The sequence below is a fragment of the Podarcis filfolensis genome (assembly GCF_964270895.1).
Source record: "Podarcis filfolensis genome assembly, chromosome: 2".
Lineage (NCBI taxonomy): Eukaryota > Metazoa > Chordata > Lepidosauria > Squamata > Lacertidae > Podarcis > Podarcis filfolensis.
The window spans coordinates 59,612,045-59,631,050 of record NC_139605.1 but is presented as its reverse complement, the minus strand read 5'-3'; the positions used below and the strand labels follow the sequence as shown (position 1 = coordinate 59,631,050).

Below are 19,006 nucleotides of genomic sequence, written 5' to 3'. Positions count from 1 at the left end.
ACTGTATGTTTATGATATAGTATACTTCCCGAATGGGAATGATAGACTCACCAGAGCAGGAATAGCTGGTGCTCCTCTAGCAGAATGTGAGCAGATAATCAGATGGCATCCAAAACTTGCATTCTTGGGTCTGTTTTGCAGCACACAGTCCGGTGCTGAATTTAGCTGCTTTTCAGCATTTCTGAAGAAGTTTAGTGATCTGTGAGCAGCACATCTGCATGATCTACAGCAGACATGGACTCTAGTAATCTGGAGGAAGGACATCTGTGTTCTACACAGTTCTGTGACAAGAATGTGACTGAGTTGGTTATATTATATGATGTTTGAAGCCTTGCAAATCTAGTTTCTCCTTAATTTTAAAGCCATTCTATTTCCAGTAGTCATAGGATAGTTTCAAAGGTAGCTAGTCTTTGCTCCTTGCAGAATGATGACGTAGACTCAAGGAATGTCTACATATACTTGACTCCAATATGGAAAAGGATCGGGCATTCCCTGTGCTAAGGAATAAATAGAATACCAGTGGTTTTTTTGTTTGAAAGGGGGGATACTACGGTGGAATCATGGAGAACCAGGGGATTTTATGATCCCCACTTTCAGGACAGGATGCAGTGTTTTAATTTGGGTGTACCATAAGCTGGTTCTTATGAGGTTTGCCTCTTTCTCCTTGAACAGAGCGGAAGCGACTGGGCATTGGTCAGTCCCAGGAGATGAATACGCTCTTCAGATTCTGGTCGTTTTTCCTTCGTGATCATTTCAACAAGAAAATGTACGAAGAGTTCAAGCAGTTGGCCTTGGAAGATGCAAAGGAAGGGTACAGGTAGGTCCTTGTGTCTTCAGAGCACCACCATAAGGTGGCTTGCATATTAAAGGATGGAAAGGAGAAATGTGGGCTAGCTTAAATTGGTGAATATGGGGGAGCCCTTGTCTTCTGCAGGAAACATGAGATGTGTAATTTATCGGGACTTAATCAGGAAGAGAAATGCAGCGTGGAAGGCTCTTGGGGAGGAAAAGGGTACGGTTGGAGGCAAATGTTGATGAGGTGGATGTCATGGTCTTGCAGGTATGGACTGGAGTGCCTTTTCAGATATTATAGCTATGGACTGGAGAAGAAATTCCGACTTGACATATTTAAGGATTTCCAAGAAGAAACTATAAAAGATTATGAAGCTGGTAAGTGGGGGGTCTGACTGGCTGGTATTCCAGGGGCTTCCTTCTGTGCCATTGCGGTGGCAGTGATCTGTGAGGAATGATGCCTTGAATCGTTCAGCCTGTCTTTTGACTAAAAACATTCTTCTGTGATTCCAGACCCCTAATATAATGGGGGTTCTGAGGACATTGCATGGTATCCAAATCTTTATTAAAGGATCTTGAACATGTTACAGCAGCCTGTCTTGTGGGGACATGATCACCCTTCTTGCTTTTAGAGAAGTCTCCCTTCCAGCAAAGGACTGGCGCATTTCTTGACCCTCTTCTTTCCCTTCAGCACCACTGCTTCTAGCACTCTTTAGATACTGTTAACGTTCAGCAATTTGTAGTTGCAGAAGAGTTCTATTCTGACATTTGGCTAGATTGCCGTTTTTTATTCATTCCAGCTTTTTACCGAAACTTGATAGTTACAGCTTTCCTCCTTTTCCCTTCCACTGTTGCTAAATGAGAGTTTTTGGAAACTTCTTTGATGACAGGGTCTGACTTGTGTCTGTTTTGCTCCTTGTCTTAATAGGGCAGCTTTATGGGCTTGAAAAGTTTTGGGCCTTCTTAAAATATTCCAAAGCCAAAAACTTGGACATTGATTGCAAATTGCAAGAATACCTCAGCAAATTCCGACGCCTTGAAGACTTCCGAGTGGATGTAAGTAGAAGTAACTGTTTCTTGTAGTTTTCTACTAGACACTTGTAATGGATGCATCTTGTAGACCTGCAGGGGTCCATGGTGAATGTATCTTTTAAACAAAAGTTTACCTTAAATTCAGGTGTACAAAAAACTATAATCTCAACTTTTATAATCACATATTATAAACAATGCAATATCTCAGTAAAGCCACCTATTTAAATCTGCTTAAAAGTTAATTTGTCAGTTAATAAACATTTTCTGAACCCTCAATTTTTATATTTATAATTATTTATGTATCAAATAGTTATTGTGCCTATCCTTTAGCACAGAATGCATATTTAAATGCACACATTTTACAACTCATTATAAAATAAGTGTGAAATTTGAAGGATATTTGTGTTTTAATCAGTATATTGATCTATGAGGTGTGAATGAGATCGGTTCTCTTTAAAATGGAACAAAATTCTCATCCAACCTTAATGCGTGGACACTACTAAAATATTGTGTTTGAGGTAACAGACTTCCATATAACTTGATATCTCTGATGGTTCATTCCTATATGAAAGTTGGCATTCATTGTTGTGATCTTCAGGTGATTGTGCATCATTGAACAGCACCCTAAGTCTCTCCCTGTGGTATTGCACTGAAGGGGGAGAAATTACTGCTTGAACCATCTCTTTGCTGTCTTACTGATTAAGAAATCATCTCTGGAGCCATGTGCTCTCCCACCCCCCTCCATTTGCCCAGTTTTAGTATTGTGACCATCTTATGATTTGGTCATAGTCCACGTCCAAACCAGAAATAAAAATGGGTTAATGATTCTGGCTTGAAGGCAAACTGTGGTTTATGATAACTGTAGTTTGTCCAATTCAGACGCCACAGCAAAATCTCTTTGCTGCAAACTGGTAAGTGAGGTAGAAAATCATAGTGCAAAGAATGCATAAGCTCAAAGCGCAGTTCCCAAGGGCAAACCTGAACCCGACTTAATTCTGTAGCCTGTGGCTAGAAGTAGTTGGTCAGATTAATTGGAAGTACAGTAGCAGCAGCATCCACTGGCAAGGGGACTGATTACAGCTCTGTTGAAAGGCACAGTCCAATTCATTTCAGTCACCTCTCACATTCACCCACCCCCCCCCCTCTCTCTCTCTCTCACACACACACACACACACACACAGTCCACTCCTTAAATTTCACCCCTAATATCTTCATATTGTCCATTGCCTTATATAAACATTGCTTTAGAATCTCAAAAAAGCCTTCCTAAAAGAACACACAGGGCAGTTTTGTTACTCAGAGAGGTGTTCTTCAAAGCCTTGTATTCAGCTGACACAATTAGAGCTAATTGTATCTGGTATTCTCACTTGCTTACCTTCTCTCCCTTTTCTATCTCTGTATGGGAGAATCTTTCATCTCCTGTACTTATCCCCAACCCAAATTGTATGGTACTTTTGCATCATTACTTTAGCTGCTATCCGCATTGTGTGTTACCTTTAGTTCAATTCCTGCTTGTTAGCTATCTTCTATTTTGTTTTTGGTGAACAACCAGGATTTGGGGAACCTTTACTTTAAATGAAGCATACTTGAGAGGGATGCCCAAGTGCTACATAATTATTTATTTTCTGTTTCAGCCCCCTATAGGGGAAGAAGGTGGCCACAAGAGATACCCAGCAGCATTGGGAGTCGATGGAAGGAAGCGATACCCATCTCAGTCTTCCAGCAAACCTGTCACCCAGACCCCATCCCATCAAGTCTCTGTCTCATCCAACCAAGTCCCCACCTCATCTAGCCAGCCTGTGCAGGAGGATGCCAAAAACCTGAGCCAGCCACATGCAGTTTCTACAGCGACTGTAGAAACGCAAACAATAGGGAAATAAGACACACCAGAACTTCCAATGGAAAGGGGGCAGGGACACTTGAGGGAGTTGGAATGTGGGCATCCAAAACCAGGCTGCTTACCAGAGGTGGGGACTACAACGCACACAATTTCTCTTGTTGGCTGGGAAAACAAGACGAAGCAAGCTGAAAGCATCCTTTTCTTCTCTGTGATTAAGTTACTGATTGGAGCCACATCCACACATTTTCACGTCTTAGCGCCTTTCTGGGGTAGGGTTGGGAAGGGGGAGATTTTTATAAATATAAATATATATATATCTATATCAAGTTTTAAATTATTGATAGAAGTTTGTTTGGATAAACCAAAACAATTCTGCATCATGCGGTGACATGATCCAGCTCCTCCTCATCCCACCGATCAACTATGCAGCCCACTTGAAAGAAGCTGGAGGCGGTGGGCCGGACAGTGTGGTTCCATTTGGAATTTGCCTTCGGCTTTGCAAGTCCACCAGGCGCCTGTCATTCAGGATATGACAATGCACAAGGAGTCCCTTTACTACCATCACAAGTATCACTTCTGTTACGGCTTCCCTTCCATGCTGCTCACCTTTTCCATCACAGACTTGACTACTGGAAGTCAACCAAAGGACCCTAACTGAACATGGGCCCACCTCGCATTGGGCTCGCCCAGTTCCTTTGTGTGATGGGTAGAACATAAACTCGCACAGTGTCTCCCCTCACATAGGAATGCTACTCTCATGATGAGACTTCGCTAAAACCGCTTTCTCTTACAAAACAAAACAAAACAAAACAAAACAAAAACAAAAAACCCCACAAAAAACTTGTTAAAAAAAAAGTCTGTCTTTGCTTCCTTCCTTGAAAATAATAAGTTGCCTTATTGTGGAGTTGGGAAATTGGAGGCATCCCTGACTTCTCTGAGCAAATTTGGAACATGGCATCTGCTTGGGACTCATCCGGGCTGTGATAATACCTACTGTTTCCCTGTCCAGTAGTGACTCTTGTCTGCAATGACTGGTGATCTCCCCTCTGACCCAGCTGTGATTTGCATCGACTGGAACAGTACTGTTGATTTCTAGGTGAATGTTGTCTCAAGCCACCTAGACAGTTTATCTCTGGAGAAGGGGGTACTGGAGCACTAAAATCTAAGACTTCTGCTATTGTGTAGTTGGTGCTGATGTAAATGTGTCAACTTTTCTAGTGCCCTTCCTGCTACAGCAACTACACATGCTATTGCCTCACTCAGACCTCCAGGTGCACTGCCATTTTCCTCCCTCTCCCACCAGGGCAGGCCAGGCCAGGAACTAGCCTGTTGATCTCATGAACTCTTCCTATCCCATGGTAGGCAGGCAGATGTGCCAGGAATAGGTAATTGCACAGAGAAGATCCACTGGCACACATCCCTGCTCTTTAATATATATGGTTGAAGAATGTGTGTACAGAGAAATGAGCTTTAAAGCAAACAAGGTGGGATTTTTGTGTGTGGTGGTTTCCAAAAAAGAGGTGGCTTGCTAAGTGTTAACTTCCCTATGCAGGCCCTCCCTTTCTGTAGACTCTTGAATTACTGGCATGCTAGCCTGCCTGCCTGCCTGCCTTCCCTGGGTTGACCATGTAGCCACGGAGGACCCAGCTGTGTTTAGACTCTTCTCTAGCTACCAACACCTTGACTGTCTTGCATCATGAAATCACTTCATGTATTGGAACCATGTCCACTCATCCTGTGTCATAGAACTTTATACAAAGCACCATGATTGACTTAACTGCTCTTGGGTTAACTGCTTGGAACTAAGTCTGAGACTATTGGCAGTGTGTGACTGCATGGCTCTTGACATCTTAAAAGCAGCTGGTACTGGAGCTATAGAAGTGAACTTCAGAGAAGATGGAAGCATATGTGTACAGACAACTTGTTTCTGACAACATGCTTTATTGTTTCCTACATTTTGTTATATTGCCTAATGTACTGTCCCTGTTCTGCAAGCCAGAGATTTTAGTAGGAGATGGAAGAGCTGTGATTGCTTGGTCATTATGCCACCCAAGCTTGCCCTGTGACTCTAAAGAGGGATGAATGGTGGTGGGGATGAATGGTGGTGGCAATATTTCTATGTGGTCCTACACACAATGGCTTGGCTCCAAACAGTCTCCACCCTTCTTTCCCAGTAATGCATGATGCTGGAGGCACTTCCATGATGCTGGAGGCTGATACCTTCCTATCTGCAGCCACTCACATGCTCTGCTCTGGAGGATCCCACAGCCTTTTCTGGGTGTGGAGACTTATTGCCATAAAGGGTGCGAAGGAGCACCCTTACGCTACTTTGGATCCTAGACCATTGTTAGGGGTGGGGAGAGGAAGAGAGGTGTGTCATCAACACACATTTTAGAGGTTACATTCTAGGCCTGTTTCTCAGATTTTTAACATGCTGCAAAGAGTGTGGCAATGAGGCCTGTGTCAGGTAAGGATGTTTTCATTCCCAGCCAGTTGGAGCAACACTTTTTTACTTTAGGAATGCAGGGGATATGATGCTAGGGTGGTTGGTTGATTTCTGTCACTCCTCTTCTAGGATGTTGGTACTGCAGATGTAGATAATTGAGGACATGGGCCTTACTGCCTTAGGAGAGCCTGTTGTGTCTAGCTAATGTTATTTCATTTTAGCTGTGTCAAGCATGCTATTAATGGGAGTTTGTTATGGAGCAGTCTTGGGTGACCATGCAGTTAACTTGTGCCCTGTGGTTCTAGTTTTTTGCTGCATAAGTTGTGATCCTGTATTATATCAAACCCTCAGCCTCTCATTGTGGTACCATTAAAAGACATGAGCATTTCACCAGGTGTGGCAGAATACCCACTGTGAGCTTCGCCGAGTGCATTGCAGTAGCAGAACCATGTTAACATGGAATTGGCAGTCCGAACTACTGCTGTCTTCTAATTTCGCTAGTACAACATGGTGCAATGAAACTGCTTTTCTTGTTTGGCAGGATTTCAATTGGTAATGGGCTGAAATCCTAACTTTTGTAACTTGATCACAATTCAGTTTTGAATAAGGCAAAGCATGTATTGGGGAACTGCTGCTTGTGAGACAGGAGTATGTGTTCAGGCTTGATGACATAGTGAGATTAACCAGAGCATTTTTGTTTAAAGGTTTCATCTTTGAAAGGAAATGGTCTTTGAACTTTCATCCAAGTGGCGATGAGTGCTGAAGTCTTGCTCTAAAAATGGTTTGTCTGTTTCATTTCAGTGTTAAGCTGCTTGTCTTTGCTGATGAAGAACTGAAGGCAAACAACTGTTGGTGGTGTAGAAAAGCATTCTGGTGTGGTATAGGAGATCAGTTAAGGATGCAGGGTTAGTTTGTGGAAAGAGGGGATAAGAATCACATATTGATTCCTCTGTGGATGTCCCAGGATATACCATGAAATTGGACCACAAAGTTCTTACCTACCGTTCAAGCGACAAGCTGAAGGTACTTGCTTACTTGAAGGGAGCGTAGCCTTTTGGAACCTTGATGGGTCAGTCTCCTGCATCATCTTGACATGACAATGGCCGCATGTGTTTGTAGACACGTTACTGTTAGTATGCACATCCAGTGCCTTGGCTGTTCAGTGCCAGAAAGTCATAGCATTATTCCTATAAAGATGGTATCCAGCTTTCTGTGTGGGTATTGGTACACTCAGTTTTCACCACCCTGGTTCAAAGTTTCCCTACACTTTGGGAAGAGAGTATAGTAACGATTTTGTTTCAATGTTATGTCTTGGTTTTTAAAGCAGACCAAGTCAATGGACAGTGGTATCCTGTCCCTCAAACATATGCAGTGGTAGTTCTAGTCATGTTGTTTTTAGGAAGCCACCAGCTATTGCCCAATGTATGAGACTTAGGTTAAAACAGAAAGTGTTTCCCAGTGGGAACTCAAGCAGTCTTATAGGTAAGCAGTATCTTTAAAGAAGTGTCATCCTGGGTAGCTGACCTCTGGGCAGGGTAATAGGGTGGGGGTCTGAAATCTGGTTGAGGACATACAGGGAAAGTAAGTGACCTTTATTAGGTGTTGGTGCTCAGTCTGTCCTTAGCCCCTTTCTGCTCCTTCTCCCACTTTAGCAGCTGTTGGGTTGCTCCAGTTCTGTACTTGTCCATCTTGCTTCTAGTTGGTTAGTTGAATGTACCGTTAACACATGACACAGTAACCTCAGTACTCTGCCATAACATTTGTGTTGTTGTTTTTAATAGAGTAATGGGATGGGAGCCATCTTTCATGCCTTGCTCATTTTTCTTTTAAGCAAAAACAATCAAATCTGTTAACGCAGCAAACTCTGCTGTGCTCTATTATCTCTCCATATGGATCCTCTTCTGAAACTTGGATTTGTCAATAACTTTTTAAAAATCAGCTAGGTTTTTAGAAGGGATGGGTAGCTACATTGTTAAATGCCTCAGTTATTTTTTTTAATCAAATTTCATATATGAGTGGTTTTATGGGGGGGGTGGCGGGAAATTTCATCTCAGCAACATGGGTTTGGACAAAGTGGTTTTTTAAATTAAAAAAATTCTAAGGATAACATTTCTGTTAGTTTACATTTTAACTTTCTGAAGACACTTGAACATAGGACCGATGTATCTGTGATGAGGACACCCTATGGTTGGAAGCATCGAAAGGGCATGGGTTTAACCATCCTTTTTTGGTTTTACAGACTTTGTTCTTCCAAGTCTGGCCTTCTGTTGCCCTTCTTTTTTGTTTATTTCCTCAATGGTATTGTTCCTGTATCTATTTGTCCTCCTTCCCAGAATATAGATCTTGGTACAACAGGGTGGTCTGGGTCACTGATATCCTTTGGAAAATGGATTTCAATGTCCTTGGCAGAAGCTTTTGCCCACCAGAGCCTTCCTGCTGTAGCATTGCCATGTGCTATAAAACAGAAATGGCTGAATTCTCCTATCATCGTTGGCTTTGTCCCTGCAGTGGTGCACTACCGTGGTGGTTGGGATTTCCAGCCTATGAAACTGTGACTCAGAAGTCAACGCTGAGCTTTAAATGGTGGTGGTTGGAGCTTCCTTAGTGTGAAGTTGTGTTAAGCTGCTAAAAAAAAACAAAAAACAACCCTTCAGATGAGGAACCTGCAAAAAGATGCAATGATTGTTTTGTATAGATGTCTGATAATGCCATCACAGTAGGAAAAGAACCATCAGTTTGTTTGGTTTGCTTGCTCTGCCTGAGCAGGCTTGTATGTATTCATGCTCCAACCTTGCCCCTTCTGCTAAAACAAAACCCCAGAAGTGTTTGTAATCACTTTCAGCTGTATTTATTATTGAGAGAACTTTTAAACCAACTGTTACCGTATATCACCTGGGAGGAAAAGATCTTGTTAATATGGCCCACCATACACAATCCCATCTGTTAATAGTATGTAAATCTTAACCCATGTGCTAGGATCATCATCACATTGGGGGAGGGGGAGGGGGGACAGGGGAAGGAAGAGGAAACAAATTGTAAAATACTTGAATGAGAGCCTGTATTATAAACAGTAATATTATTCAGAGTATCTGCTTTCTAGGCTGATGTGACTCATTATTCTAGTAGTGCTTTAGTCCTTTGTAATTTGTGGTAATTATGCTTTTTCCTTTTTAATACAAAAATGTATAAAAATAAAAACCTCAAAAGACCATGCAATTTGCACACTCTTGTTTCTACCTTGAGGCTATTTCTACTAATGGCAACCACATGTGGACCAGAGAACTGGGAGATGCATGATGTAATGGCAGGATAAGTGTGCTAAAAATGTTACTTTTCAAGATGAATGTCCTTTTGCACTTTCAGTATTATGTACTCTAGCAAGATTCCTGGTTGCCTACGTTATTTAAACTGTTCTTCAAAGAATGAAAAATGAGGCAAAGAAGCAACCTGTGTGTATGCCACTTTTGATTATAGACTCAAATGACTAAATGGGCCTCCATACAAAAATAAGAATTACTGCACACCGACAGCTAAATATTTGGAATAGATCATTGTACTGTAGCATTCTCCAGGAATGAATAATTAAGCTCTTAAGTTTAGGGATGTTTTATTGTAGGACTCAAGCCTCTTGTATGTCTTCTGCCTAGAGTGGCACAGTGATATTTATTGCCTCATCTGCTGTTCCTTGAGGACTAGGCCCATGTGGAAGTAAAACGAGAATGGTTGTGTTTGCTTTCCATTCCAGGGTCACCAAACAGCTAATTTTTCTAATGAGTTTTAGTGAGTATAAAAGAAGATCATCATAATGCTCTCTTTGGCTATGTTAATTAACTCCACTATCTCTTTAAAAATCTTCAATTGTTACTTGGAGAGGCATGGCTTACAATGATATTTATTTATATCCACATTTTTCCCTGATGGATTCAATGTGCCCTACAGCTAAAATAGAAACAGCTGCAAACATAAGGAAAAATAGAAATAAAAAAAATCAATTAAACATAGAAATCTTTAATAGATCATATAGAGTGATAAAACTTTACCCCCCACCGCCTTTTTTACAGTTAAGCAGCACAAGAATTTCTTGCTATACAACAGCATGATGCCTTACATTGTACTGTTCAGTAGGACTACTCATTCAGCTTGGTACTCTGGGAGAAGGCAGATTTCAGTCCCCTGCTTTCTTCTGAGATTAGGAATACCGTATTTTTCCGTGTATAAGACATCCCCATGTATAAGACGAGCTCCATTTTTTAAAACCGAAATTAAGTTGTTTAGCTTTTTTGGGGTGTGGGGAGGGGGGTCAATTGCTCACCCGCTTGCCCGCTACTGCCGATCACTTGCCACAGCCACTGCTGATCACGCAGCTTGCTGCAGCCAATTGTCTGCCCACTTGCCGCAACTAACAGCCCACCCACCCACTTGCCACAGCCGCCAATTGCCTGCCCAGTTGCCACAGCCAATCGCCAGCAGGCCTTGCAGCCACCAATCACCTGCCCAATCGCCACTGCCAATCTTCTGCTTGCTGCTTCCATTAATCACACGTCCCCATCTGCATTCACTATCCATGTATAAGATGACACCCAATTTTTGCCTTTTTTTTTTAGCAAAAAACATCCTCTTATACACAGGAAAATACGGTAAATGCTCTCGAATGTCCCTGCTCTTGGTCCTTTGTTGAGTTGGGCTGAAATTCTAACTTGGAATTCTATGAGAGTTGGTTGTTTTCTGTAAGCCAGAAAGTATATTCTCTCACCTCCAGCACCCTTTGTTATACAGTACTTTTAGCTGTTTGCTTTCCTTGGTCAACCACCACCATTTCTGTAGATCAGGGGTCTGCAACCTTTAAGACAAAAAGAGCCACTTGGACCTGTTTCCGAAGGAAAAAACAACTGGGAGCCGCAAAACCATTGCGACATTTAAAATAAATATATCTCTGGAGCCGCGATCTGACAGCGGGTGGGAAGGTGACGTCGGGACCGTGCGCGACTAACGCACGCACCGCCCCCATGCGACGTCACAGCCAGTACAGCGCCCGCCACAGTGGGGAGTGTCGGGGCACACAATGCGCCTCCTCCCCTCGCTAGTATCCGCCCCGGAGCCGCGGCAAAGGTGTAAAAGAGCCACATGTGGCTCCGGAGCCGCGGGTTGCCTACCCCTGCTGTAGATGCTACCATTCATTCATCTTCTGTCATGGTGCTCTACAAACATGAGTGTTACCCTGATCCTTTTCAGAGGCTGTGTTATAGGTCAAGCTGTCTCTTGCCAATGAAAACATGAAACCTGCCACAATACTCTTGTAGAGTGCCTTGCGAGAAAATCTGATATCTCCTGATTCTTGTGATTATCTGGATGATGGCGAAGGAAATAAGCTGCACTTAAGGGTCATTCTGATTTCTTAGGACAATCAGGAATGCTTTCAGTGAGGGGGGTGAAGCTCAACAGAACTTTGTGTCTCTCGTAGGCCTTTGATTGCTTGAACAACAGATCTGTTCCATGCAGGCGGTCCAGCACACCCAAGACACCATAGCACTGATTGAATCTGGTGAAAAATAAAGGGAAATAATTACATACTTTTAATGGTGAACATACTGTAATAATGTAGGCGTTTCCCTTCCATTCAACCCTGACTTAATCATTTAAATTTTGATCCTCCATATTGTTTTGTACCATATTGTTGCTTTGAAGCTCTCTGTCATCTGAAAGCAGGATGAGGTGGGGGGCCTTGCATGTTTAAATTTTCTAGTTTTAAATAGATATGTTTGCGCAATAGTGACTTATCAGGTTTGTGAATGTTGTATACGGAAGGTTTTTTAATTTAAAAAGCCCAAAGTTTTTTTAAACACCCCACCCCACCCTGCAAAAAACAAAACCCAACCCCATAAAACTGCTATTTGCATTGGGAGGGAAACTTTATTGCTGCTTCCCCCACCCCCAACACAAATAACTCTGGCAATGGCTTTAGTTGCAAAGAGCATATTGGAAGAGTAAAACACTGCTGTTATTGAAAGTAGAAACACTACACTTAACTGTAATGTGACTCACAGAGCCAGAGTAGGAAATCAGTGGACCTCTAGATATTGTTGAAGCTCAATTTCTACCACCCCTGATCATTGGCCATGCTGGCTGGTGCTGATGGGAATTGGCAGTGATCTGGAGGGCCACAGATTGCCTTAGAGGTAATATTTATAAGAGTGCCTGTTGGGGAATATTTCATCCCATGGATAGCAATATAGTTTGCCTAGACCAAATTCATTTCTGGCAGCGTGAGACCAGTTACATAAAGCCACAATAAGTAGCTGAGCACAGAGCGCAGAAGAGTATTTCCCCCACCCCCACCCCAGAAAACAAGATATGCCTGAAGATTTTGAGTACTTTCATATGCTAGGATAATAGTGGGTTTGGGGGGGAGGGGGATATGGAAAGCATTAGAATAGATATTACAGAGATGCTGTGGCGAAAAGTTAGAATCTTCTTGTGTGTTGAACTTCAGCCAAGGCTTAGACCATGGTCCTAAGAATGCTGACAAAATTAAGTGAAGTCCGTTCCAGCAGCTGTATGCATCAACCGCCCCCCCCCCCCGGTCCCCGTTCTGAGTGAGGGAAATGTGGCCTGTAAGAACAAAATCTAATTACTTGAGGTGATGATAGTCATGGAACTCTGGTGAGGGCAGGAAAGGTAAATGGTAGCCACAGTGAGAAATGGTGGTGGCCAGAAAGGCAAGGGAGTGCCAAACCATGATGAATGTAACATGAGATTTCATGAGGATTGGGCCCGTCATCACAGGCAGCATGTTGGAAACCTGGAATATAAGTGCAGATTCATAATGGTGAACATGTACACAGAAAATATTCCTAAACAGAGGGTGGTGAGCTTCAAAGACTGATGCTCCACTGTTGAAAAGCTGGTGCTTTGAGTGTCATATATATTCTATGTGCAGATAAAAGGGTTTATTCAAAGAGATCTGCTGGGCGTTTTAACATCTGACGCTGCATATTGGTTGCAAATCTCCTTTGACGTGAAAGAGGAAGCCGTGTCAAATTAATGGAAGGAAGAACCGTAGGCCTGGTCTCCCTCATACTTCGTTGATATGCCAGGGTGGGTGAGTAGCAATTGAAGTCCATAAGCGGGAACAGGAGACTAGTAGGGCTACCTTTTGTATGCCTTATTTTACACCATCTTATTCCCAGAACCATGATTGGCTCATATTACTTATTTTTGTCTGACATACGTCATCTATTCTCTTCTCAGCCTGTTGTGAGAGATCCCTTTTGAGGCAGCAGAGGAAAAGGAAATCATTCTGGATAGCTCAGTTGGTTAGAGCATGGTGCTGATAGCACCAAGGTTGCAGGTTCGATCGCCAGATGGGGCAGCTGCTTATTCCTGCAATGCAGGGTGTGGGATTAAATGATCCTCAGAGTCCCTTCCAACTCTTTAATTCTATGATTCCTGTAACCCCTCCGATTTTTTTTAAACAGTCAAAAGAGACAGGTTCTTACAGGATCACCTAAGTTGCTGCGTAATTCTACTAGGGTGAGATGAGTCGCTTTAGAAATAGTCACCTTACTCAGTAAGGAAAGCTGTTCCAACTCAAATGGGCAGACCAGTTCACTTAGCCCCTTCCCTGTGGATATGGCCAGCCAGAAGCAGTGGCTTAGAGAGGTCCTTAAGAATGTTCACACTTCAGCTCTCCCCACCCCTTTCCACTATCTCTCTTCTGTTCCCCCAAAGGCCATCTGTAGTCAGCTACCTTCTGGTCTTTCACCCATTAGGTCATCCAGCTGAGTCATTCAGTTCCTCCCAGTTTTCCTGAGATACTCGAGGCAGCTTCTAGCTCCCTGGCAGAAGTGCACTGCAGAGGGTTTTCAATAATTAGTACTGCTATCCCTGCTGGCTAAAGGAGTCATGTTGCCCACCTGCAATAAAACTACTTTTTAATATCCCCAAACAGACAACTAAGGTCTCCTAAGAAAAGAATGGGAAATGCAGTACTTAAACTTGTTTGTATATTTTAAGGGACAGTAGTTCCACCCTAGGGACGCGGGTGGCACTGTGGTCTAAACCACTGAGCCTTGGGCTTGCCGATCAGAAGGTCGGCGGCTTGAATCCCAGTGACGGGGTGAGCTCCCGTTGCTCTGTTCCAGCTCCTGCCAACCTAGCAGTTCGAAAGCACATCAAAATGCAAGTAGATAAATAGGTACTACTCCAGCAGGAAGCTAAACGGTGTTCCCATGCGCTCCTCTGGTTTCAGTGTTCTGTTGCACCAGAAGCAGCTTAGTCATGCTGGCCACATGACCTGGAAAAACTGTCTGCGGACAAACACCGGCTCCCTCAGCCAGTAAAGCGAGATGAGCACTGCAACCCCAGAGTCATTCATGACTGAACTTAACTGTCAGAGGTCCTTTACCTTTACCTTTAGTTCCACCTTGCCTTAAAGTAGAGTCCTACACCTAGACCGTACCATTTTGGTTATAAAGCAGAGGTGGTTTTGAGAGTCATCCTCCTGCGTCTCTCTCATTCCACTGTGGTCAGTGAATGGGAATGTCTGACTGGCACCTCATAGGAACCGTCCTGAAGCAGACGGAAATGCCTCTGAGAAGAAGATTCACAGCTAAGAACATTCTTTTCTGTGGTCTCTGTGCAGTCTATACAGATTTTATGCCTATGCAGAGGTATATTGGAACATTTTATTTTTTTTATATGAGCACTTAGCAATTGTCTAAACCACTGAGCCTTTCGGGGGGTGCTGATAGTAAGGTCAGCAGTTTGAATCCATGCAATGGGGTGAGCTCCTGTTGCTTTGTCCCAGCTCCTGCCAACCCAGGAATTCAAAAGCATACCAGCACGAGTAGATAAATAGGTACCACTGCAGCGGGAAGGTAAACAGCGTTTCCATGCACCCTGGCACTCATCATGGTGTTCTGGGCACCAGAAGCATTTTAGTCATGCTGGCTACATGACCCAGAAAAGCTGTCTGCTGACAAACACCAGCTCCCTCGGCCTGAAAATGGAGATAAGCACTGCACCCCATAGTTGCCATTGACTGGACTTAACCGTCAAGAGGTCCTTTACTATCAATAATCAACAAAACTCAATTTTTTTTACTTCATTATGCAAGGAAATTTTCAGTTAACACAGAATTGCAGTATTTCTACTAAAAATATTTCAAAACCTACTTGAATTTTCTTTCGCAGGAGGTAATTATTTTTTCAATAATATTTTATCAAGGGCAACCAGTTTTCCCAGAATTGCCAATATAAGTAAGCTGCTTAAATAAGATGTTGTTTTGCCAATATTACCTAATCCGAAAATTTATTAAGCCATGCAGCTCAGGGGTTGCAATGGTTCATTAGACTTCCTTCAGCAGCCAGTTGTGCCACTTACCACATGCTCAACTGGATGAGCATAGATAGAAGTTACACCGATAGGAGCGGTCCATTCATGGTGCTTTTTATGAATGTGTTTGTATAGGAGAGGGTGATGAAGAAGCCTGCAGGTGAAGAAACAGAGACAATGTGCCATATTTTATCTGTGGGCAGAACAGCTGGTGTTGAGGCACCATGCAAGGTAGCTACCGTATTTACTCGAGTCCAATGCACAATTGAATCTAATGCGCACCTCAATTTTCAGAACCTTAAAGCCAAAAAAGGTATTTGCTGGCGAATGTAAATGTGCCATCGAATCTAATGCGCACCTTAATTTTCGCAATGTAATTTGGCCAAAAAAGGTGAGCATTAGATTCGAGTAAATACAAGGAGATGGGGATAACAGCATGATTACTTCACACTACATGTGCAATTGTGGCAACTACACTTCAGTAAAACAACCACCACCACTATCTAATCTATCGCATCCTGTTAGCTATGTTTAACTAGAAAATAACTTTTTTGAAGGCGTGGAAACCGGAGCCTTAAAATGCCAGTCTAAATCTAGCCTGTAGAATACTGCACATTAGAAGAAGAGGAGGAGGAGGAGTTTGGATTTGATATTCCGCTTTATCACTACCCTAAGGAATCTCAAAGCGGCTAACATTCTCCTTTCCCTTCCTCCCCCACAACAAACACTCTGCGAGGTGAGTGAGGCTGAGAGACTTCAGAGAAGTGTGACTGGCCCAAGGTAACCCAGCAGCTGCATGTGGAGGAGCAGGGAATCGAACCCGGTTCACCACACTGGCTCTCCCAGGAGGGGAGCCCAGCATGTTACCTCAATGTAATGTGCGCCTTACCGGTGAGAGTAATAGAAGAGAATTTCCTCCAATAGCGTAAAGATTGCCAGCTCGAGAAGAAACCTATGGAAAGTGGGCAAGTGCAAACTGCATGGCTCCCCCCTCCATTTCATGATAGGGAGCATGAGGATAATCATGGGCAGAGAGATGAAAAAATCATTGAACAGGGCTGTTCGTATGGCATTCTGCAGTTTTTTTCTGTCCACCTAGGGGGAGAGGCAAAATGAACCTGGGTCAAAATGTGGAACAGCACCGCCTATGCTGGGAGGAACATTCTGCAAGCCTGGAAGACTCTTGGCTACAGTTAGAGGCTTGAAGCGGCTTTTCCTCTCTACTTGCCAAATAAAAAGGCTTTACCATATTTTTCGCACCATAACACTCACTTTTTTCCTCCTAGAAAGTAAGGGGAAATGTCTGTGTGTGTTACGGAGCGAATGCCTACGGATGGCGGGGGGATCTGCTGCAGTCGTGAGCAGAGGATCCATGGTTCCCCTTCCTTCCCTCCCCGTGGCTCGCTTTGAAACAGCAAATCAGGAGAAGAGCCACTGAGTGGGGAGGAGAGAGGGACAGAGAGCCTGCTTGCTTTAAAGGAGCAAAGCGGGAGAGGAAAGGAGAGGAGCCGCTTACATGAGTGTAAGTGGCTCCTGTCTGGTTGGCTCCTTTAAAGCAAGCAGGCTCTCTGTCCCTCTCTCCTCCCCACTCGCTAAATAGCAGCAAAGATTTTCGCAAGCAGGCTCTCTGTCCCTCTCTCCTCCCCACTCCTCCTATAAGAGCCTTCTCCTCTTATACCCCTCTTCTGCATGATTAACAGCATCCTTCTCCACCCACCCCACGCGTGTTCCTTGTCCCTTGAGTGCTTTTCCTTCCCTCCCCACTTAAAACGTGGTTACAAAGCACGGATCCACATGGATCCTCAGGATTTTTGCACTGGGTCACCCCAAATTCACCATCAGATCACATAGCATGTCCATGGCTACAGCTTGCACCAAAAAAATCACGCACCCACTGTTGCCTGGGGCCGCAGTGGTGCAAAAACATGGTTACAAAGCACAGATCCACATGGATCCTCAGGATTTTTGCATTGAGCTACCCCAAACTCACCGTCAGATCACATGTCTGTGGCCACAGCATAAACCACAAAAATCATACATCCACTGTTTCGTTTAGAATATTTTTTTTCTTGTTTTCCTCCTCTAAAAACTATGTGCGTGTTATGGTCGGGTGCATGTTATAGAGCGAAAAATACGGTAAGTTCTAAATCTTCAGTCACTGCATATTCAGGCTTCATGGTCCTTGTGGAGCAATTAGGATAAAGGCACAGGAACAACACTGATGCTTTTTTTGTGGGACTGGGAAACAGTTCTCTTATTTTATTGAAGGTGCATCTTCTGTTAGGACAATTGGGACGATAAATTTACCCACCACTATAATGTTAGAATAACTAGCAGTCACTAAAAATGCCGCCGCCTTCCATTCCAATTTTTAAATGCCTACTGAAAACATTTTTATTCTGTAGGGCCTATGCAGGGAGTTGAAGCTCACTCTGAATGTGACCTTGGGCCAATCACTTTCTATCCTCAGTCTACGCTATTGCACAGAGCTAACGAAGGGAAGAAGACACTTCCTGGAGAAACAGATAAAAATAACAAAATGATATCTACCCAAATCAACATATTTTTAACCGCTGGATGTATCCCCTGACAAAGGCTAGAAAGGCTATCTGTGATGGGGAGGAATCAACAGCTCCCACTCAGAACAAACAAACACAGGGCTGCCATATTTGTGCAAAAAAATACCCACAGGATCATTCTTTCCCGACTGAATGCGGTATTGGGTGATGAAACTCGGCTTCCCAGTCACATCTGCTACCATCAAGATTCCATTGAAGCTCCAGAAAACCAGGGCAGGAATTATTCCAGTGCCTGTAGTACAAGAAGAGGGAAAGAGTGAATGGGGACAGGAGGGATTCTTTTGGGCTCAGACGCAAGAGATGGAACCTAAACTTCCTAACCAGAGGACAGCAGCTCAATAAGAAAAGGATAAGAGCAGGAAATGAGCGGCATGGGAAGAGACCACAGTCATAGATGTTGTTCAAATGGACAAGCAGAAGGGAGAGACTAATTCTATTTTTGTCGACTGAATTTCATTGTGGCTTTCACTTGAGCAATTGCTAGAGCTTACGTTGCTAGAGACTCTTACGTTCACGCCTGATGCTTCATAGTAGGAGTAGGGAACTTGTGGCCCTACAGATATTCTTGGAGTACAACTCCCTGAGCATTGGCCATGCTGGCTGGGGCTGATAGGAGTTGTGGTCCAACATCCTCTGGAGCAGGGGTCAGCAACCTAAGGCCCACAAGCGGCCCACAGGGGTCGTTTAACTGGCCCACGAGCCGCCCGCTCGGTGAGTCCCCGCATGCTGCGCAGCGCCGAACATTGCATCTGCGCATAACACAGATGTTGGAAATTGTGCGCGATCCAGCCCATGGAGGGATCTACTGAAGTGAACCAGCTCGGGCGAGGTAAACCTTGCTGACCCCTGCTCTGGAAGGCCACAAGTGCCCCTGCTATTTGCATTATACCAGTGGGCTACATAGGAAGAGATGCAAAAGGTTCCTTGGTGAGATGCAGCACCATAACAACAACAACAACAGCAACCTTATTATTTATACCCCAC

General features: G+C 43.7%; 2 protein-coding genes and 1 long non-coding RNA gene across 8 annotated transcripts in view; 2 read left to right on the top strand and 1 right to left on the bottom strand.

Annotated features, from left to right (window-relative positions):
* The window catches only part of LOC310758033, a 333,274-nt gene extending 322,565 nt beyond the window's left edge, over nucleotides 1-10,709 (top strand). Inside the window, exon 2 of the long non-coding RNA XR_014545626.1 lies at nucleotides 10,386-10,709. This is a non-coding gene — a long non-coding RNA (uncharacterized lncRNA). The remainder of the gene's footprint in view (nucleotides 1-10,385) is intronic.
* LARP1 (La ribonucleoprotein 1, translational regulator) overlaps nucleotides 1-10,709 on the top strand; it is a 72,304-nt gene extending 61,595 nt beyond the window's left edge. For all 4 annotated transcript variants that reach the window (XM_083603816.1, XM_083603814.1, XM_083603817.1 and 1 more), the window contains exons 16-19: nucleotides 673-817; nucleotides 1,061-1,170; nucleotides 1,721-1,848; nucleotides 3,459-10,709. In XM_083603816.1, the coding sequence (XP_083459942.1) occupies nucleotides 673-817; nucleotides 1,061-1,170; nucleotides 1,721-1,848; nucleotides 3,459-3,704 (629 nt within the window). In that variant the 3' untranslated portion in view covers nucleotides 3,705-10,709. The remainder of the gene's footprint in view (nucleotides 1-672; nucleotides 818-1,060; nucleotides 1,171-1,720; nucleotides 1,849-3,458) is intronic.
* Nucleotides 10,109-19,006, bottom strand: part of FAXDC2 (fatty acid hydroxylase domain containing 2) — a 29,216-nt gene continuing 20,318 nt past the window's right edge. For all 3 annotated transcript variants that reach the window (XM_083603902.1, XM_083603903.1, XM_083603904.1), the window contains 5 exons: nucleotides 18,133-18,254; nucleotides 16,333-16,538; nucleotides 15,492-15,597; nucleotides 12,743-12,909; nucleotides 10,109-11,649 (listed from right to left, as the gene is read on the bottom strand). In XM_083603902.1, the coding sequence (XP_083460028.1) occupies nucleotides 11,493-11,649; nucleotides 12,743-12,909; nucleotides 15,492-15,597; nucleotides 16,333-16,538; nucleotides 18,133-18,254 (758 nt within the window). In that variant the 3' untranslated portion in view covers nucleotides 10,109-11,492. The remainder of the gene's footprint in view (nucleotides 11,650-12,742; nucleotides 12,910-15,491; nucleotides 15,598-16,332; nucleotides 16,539-18,132; nucleotides 18,255-19,006) is intronic.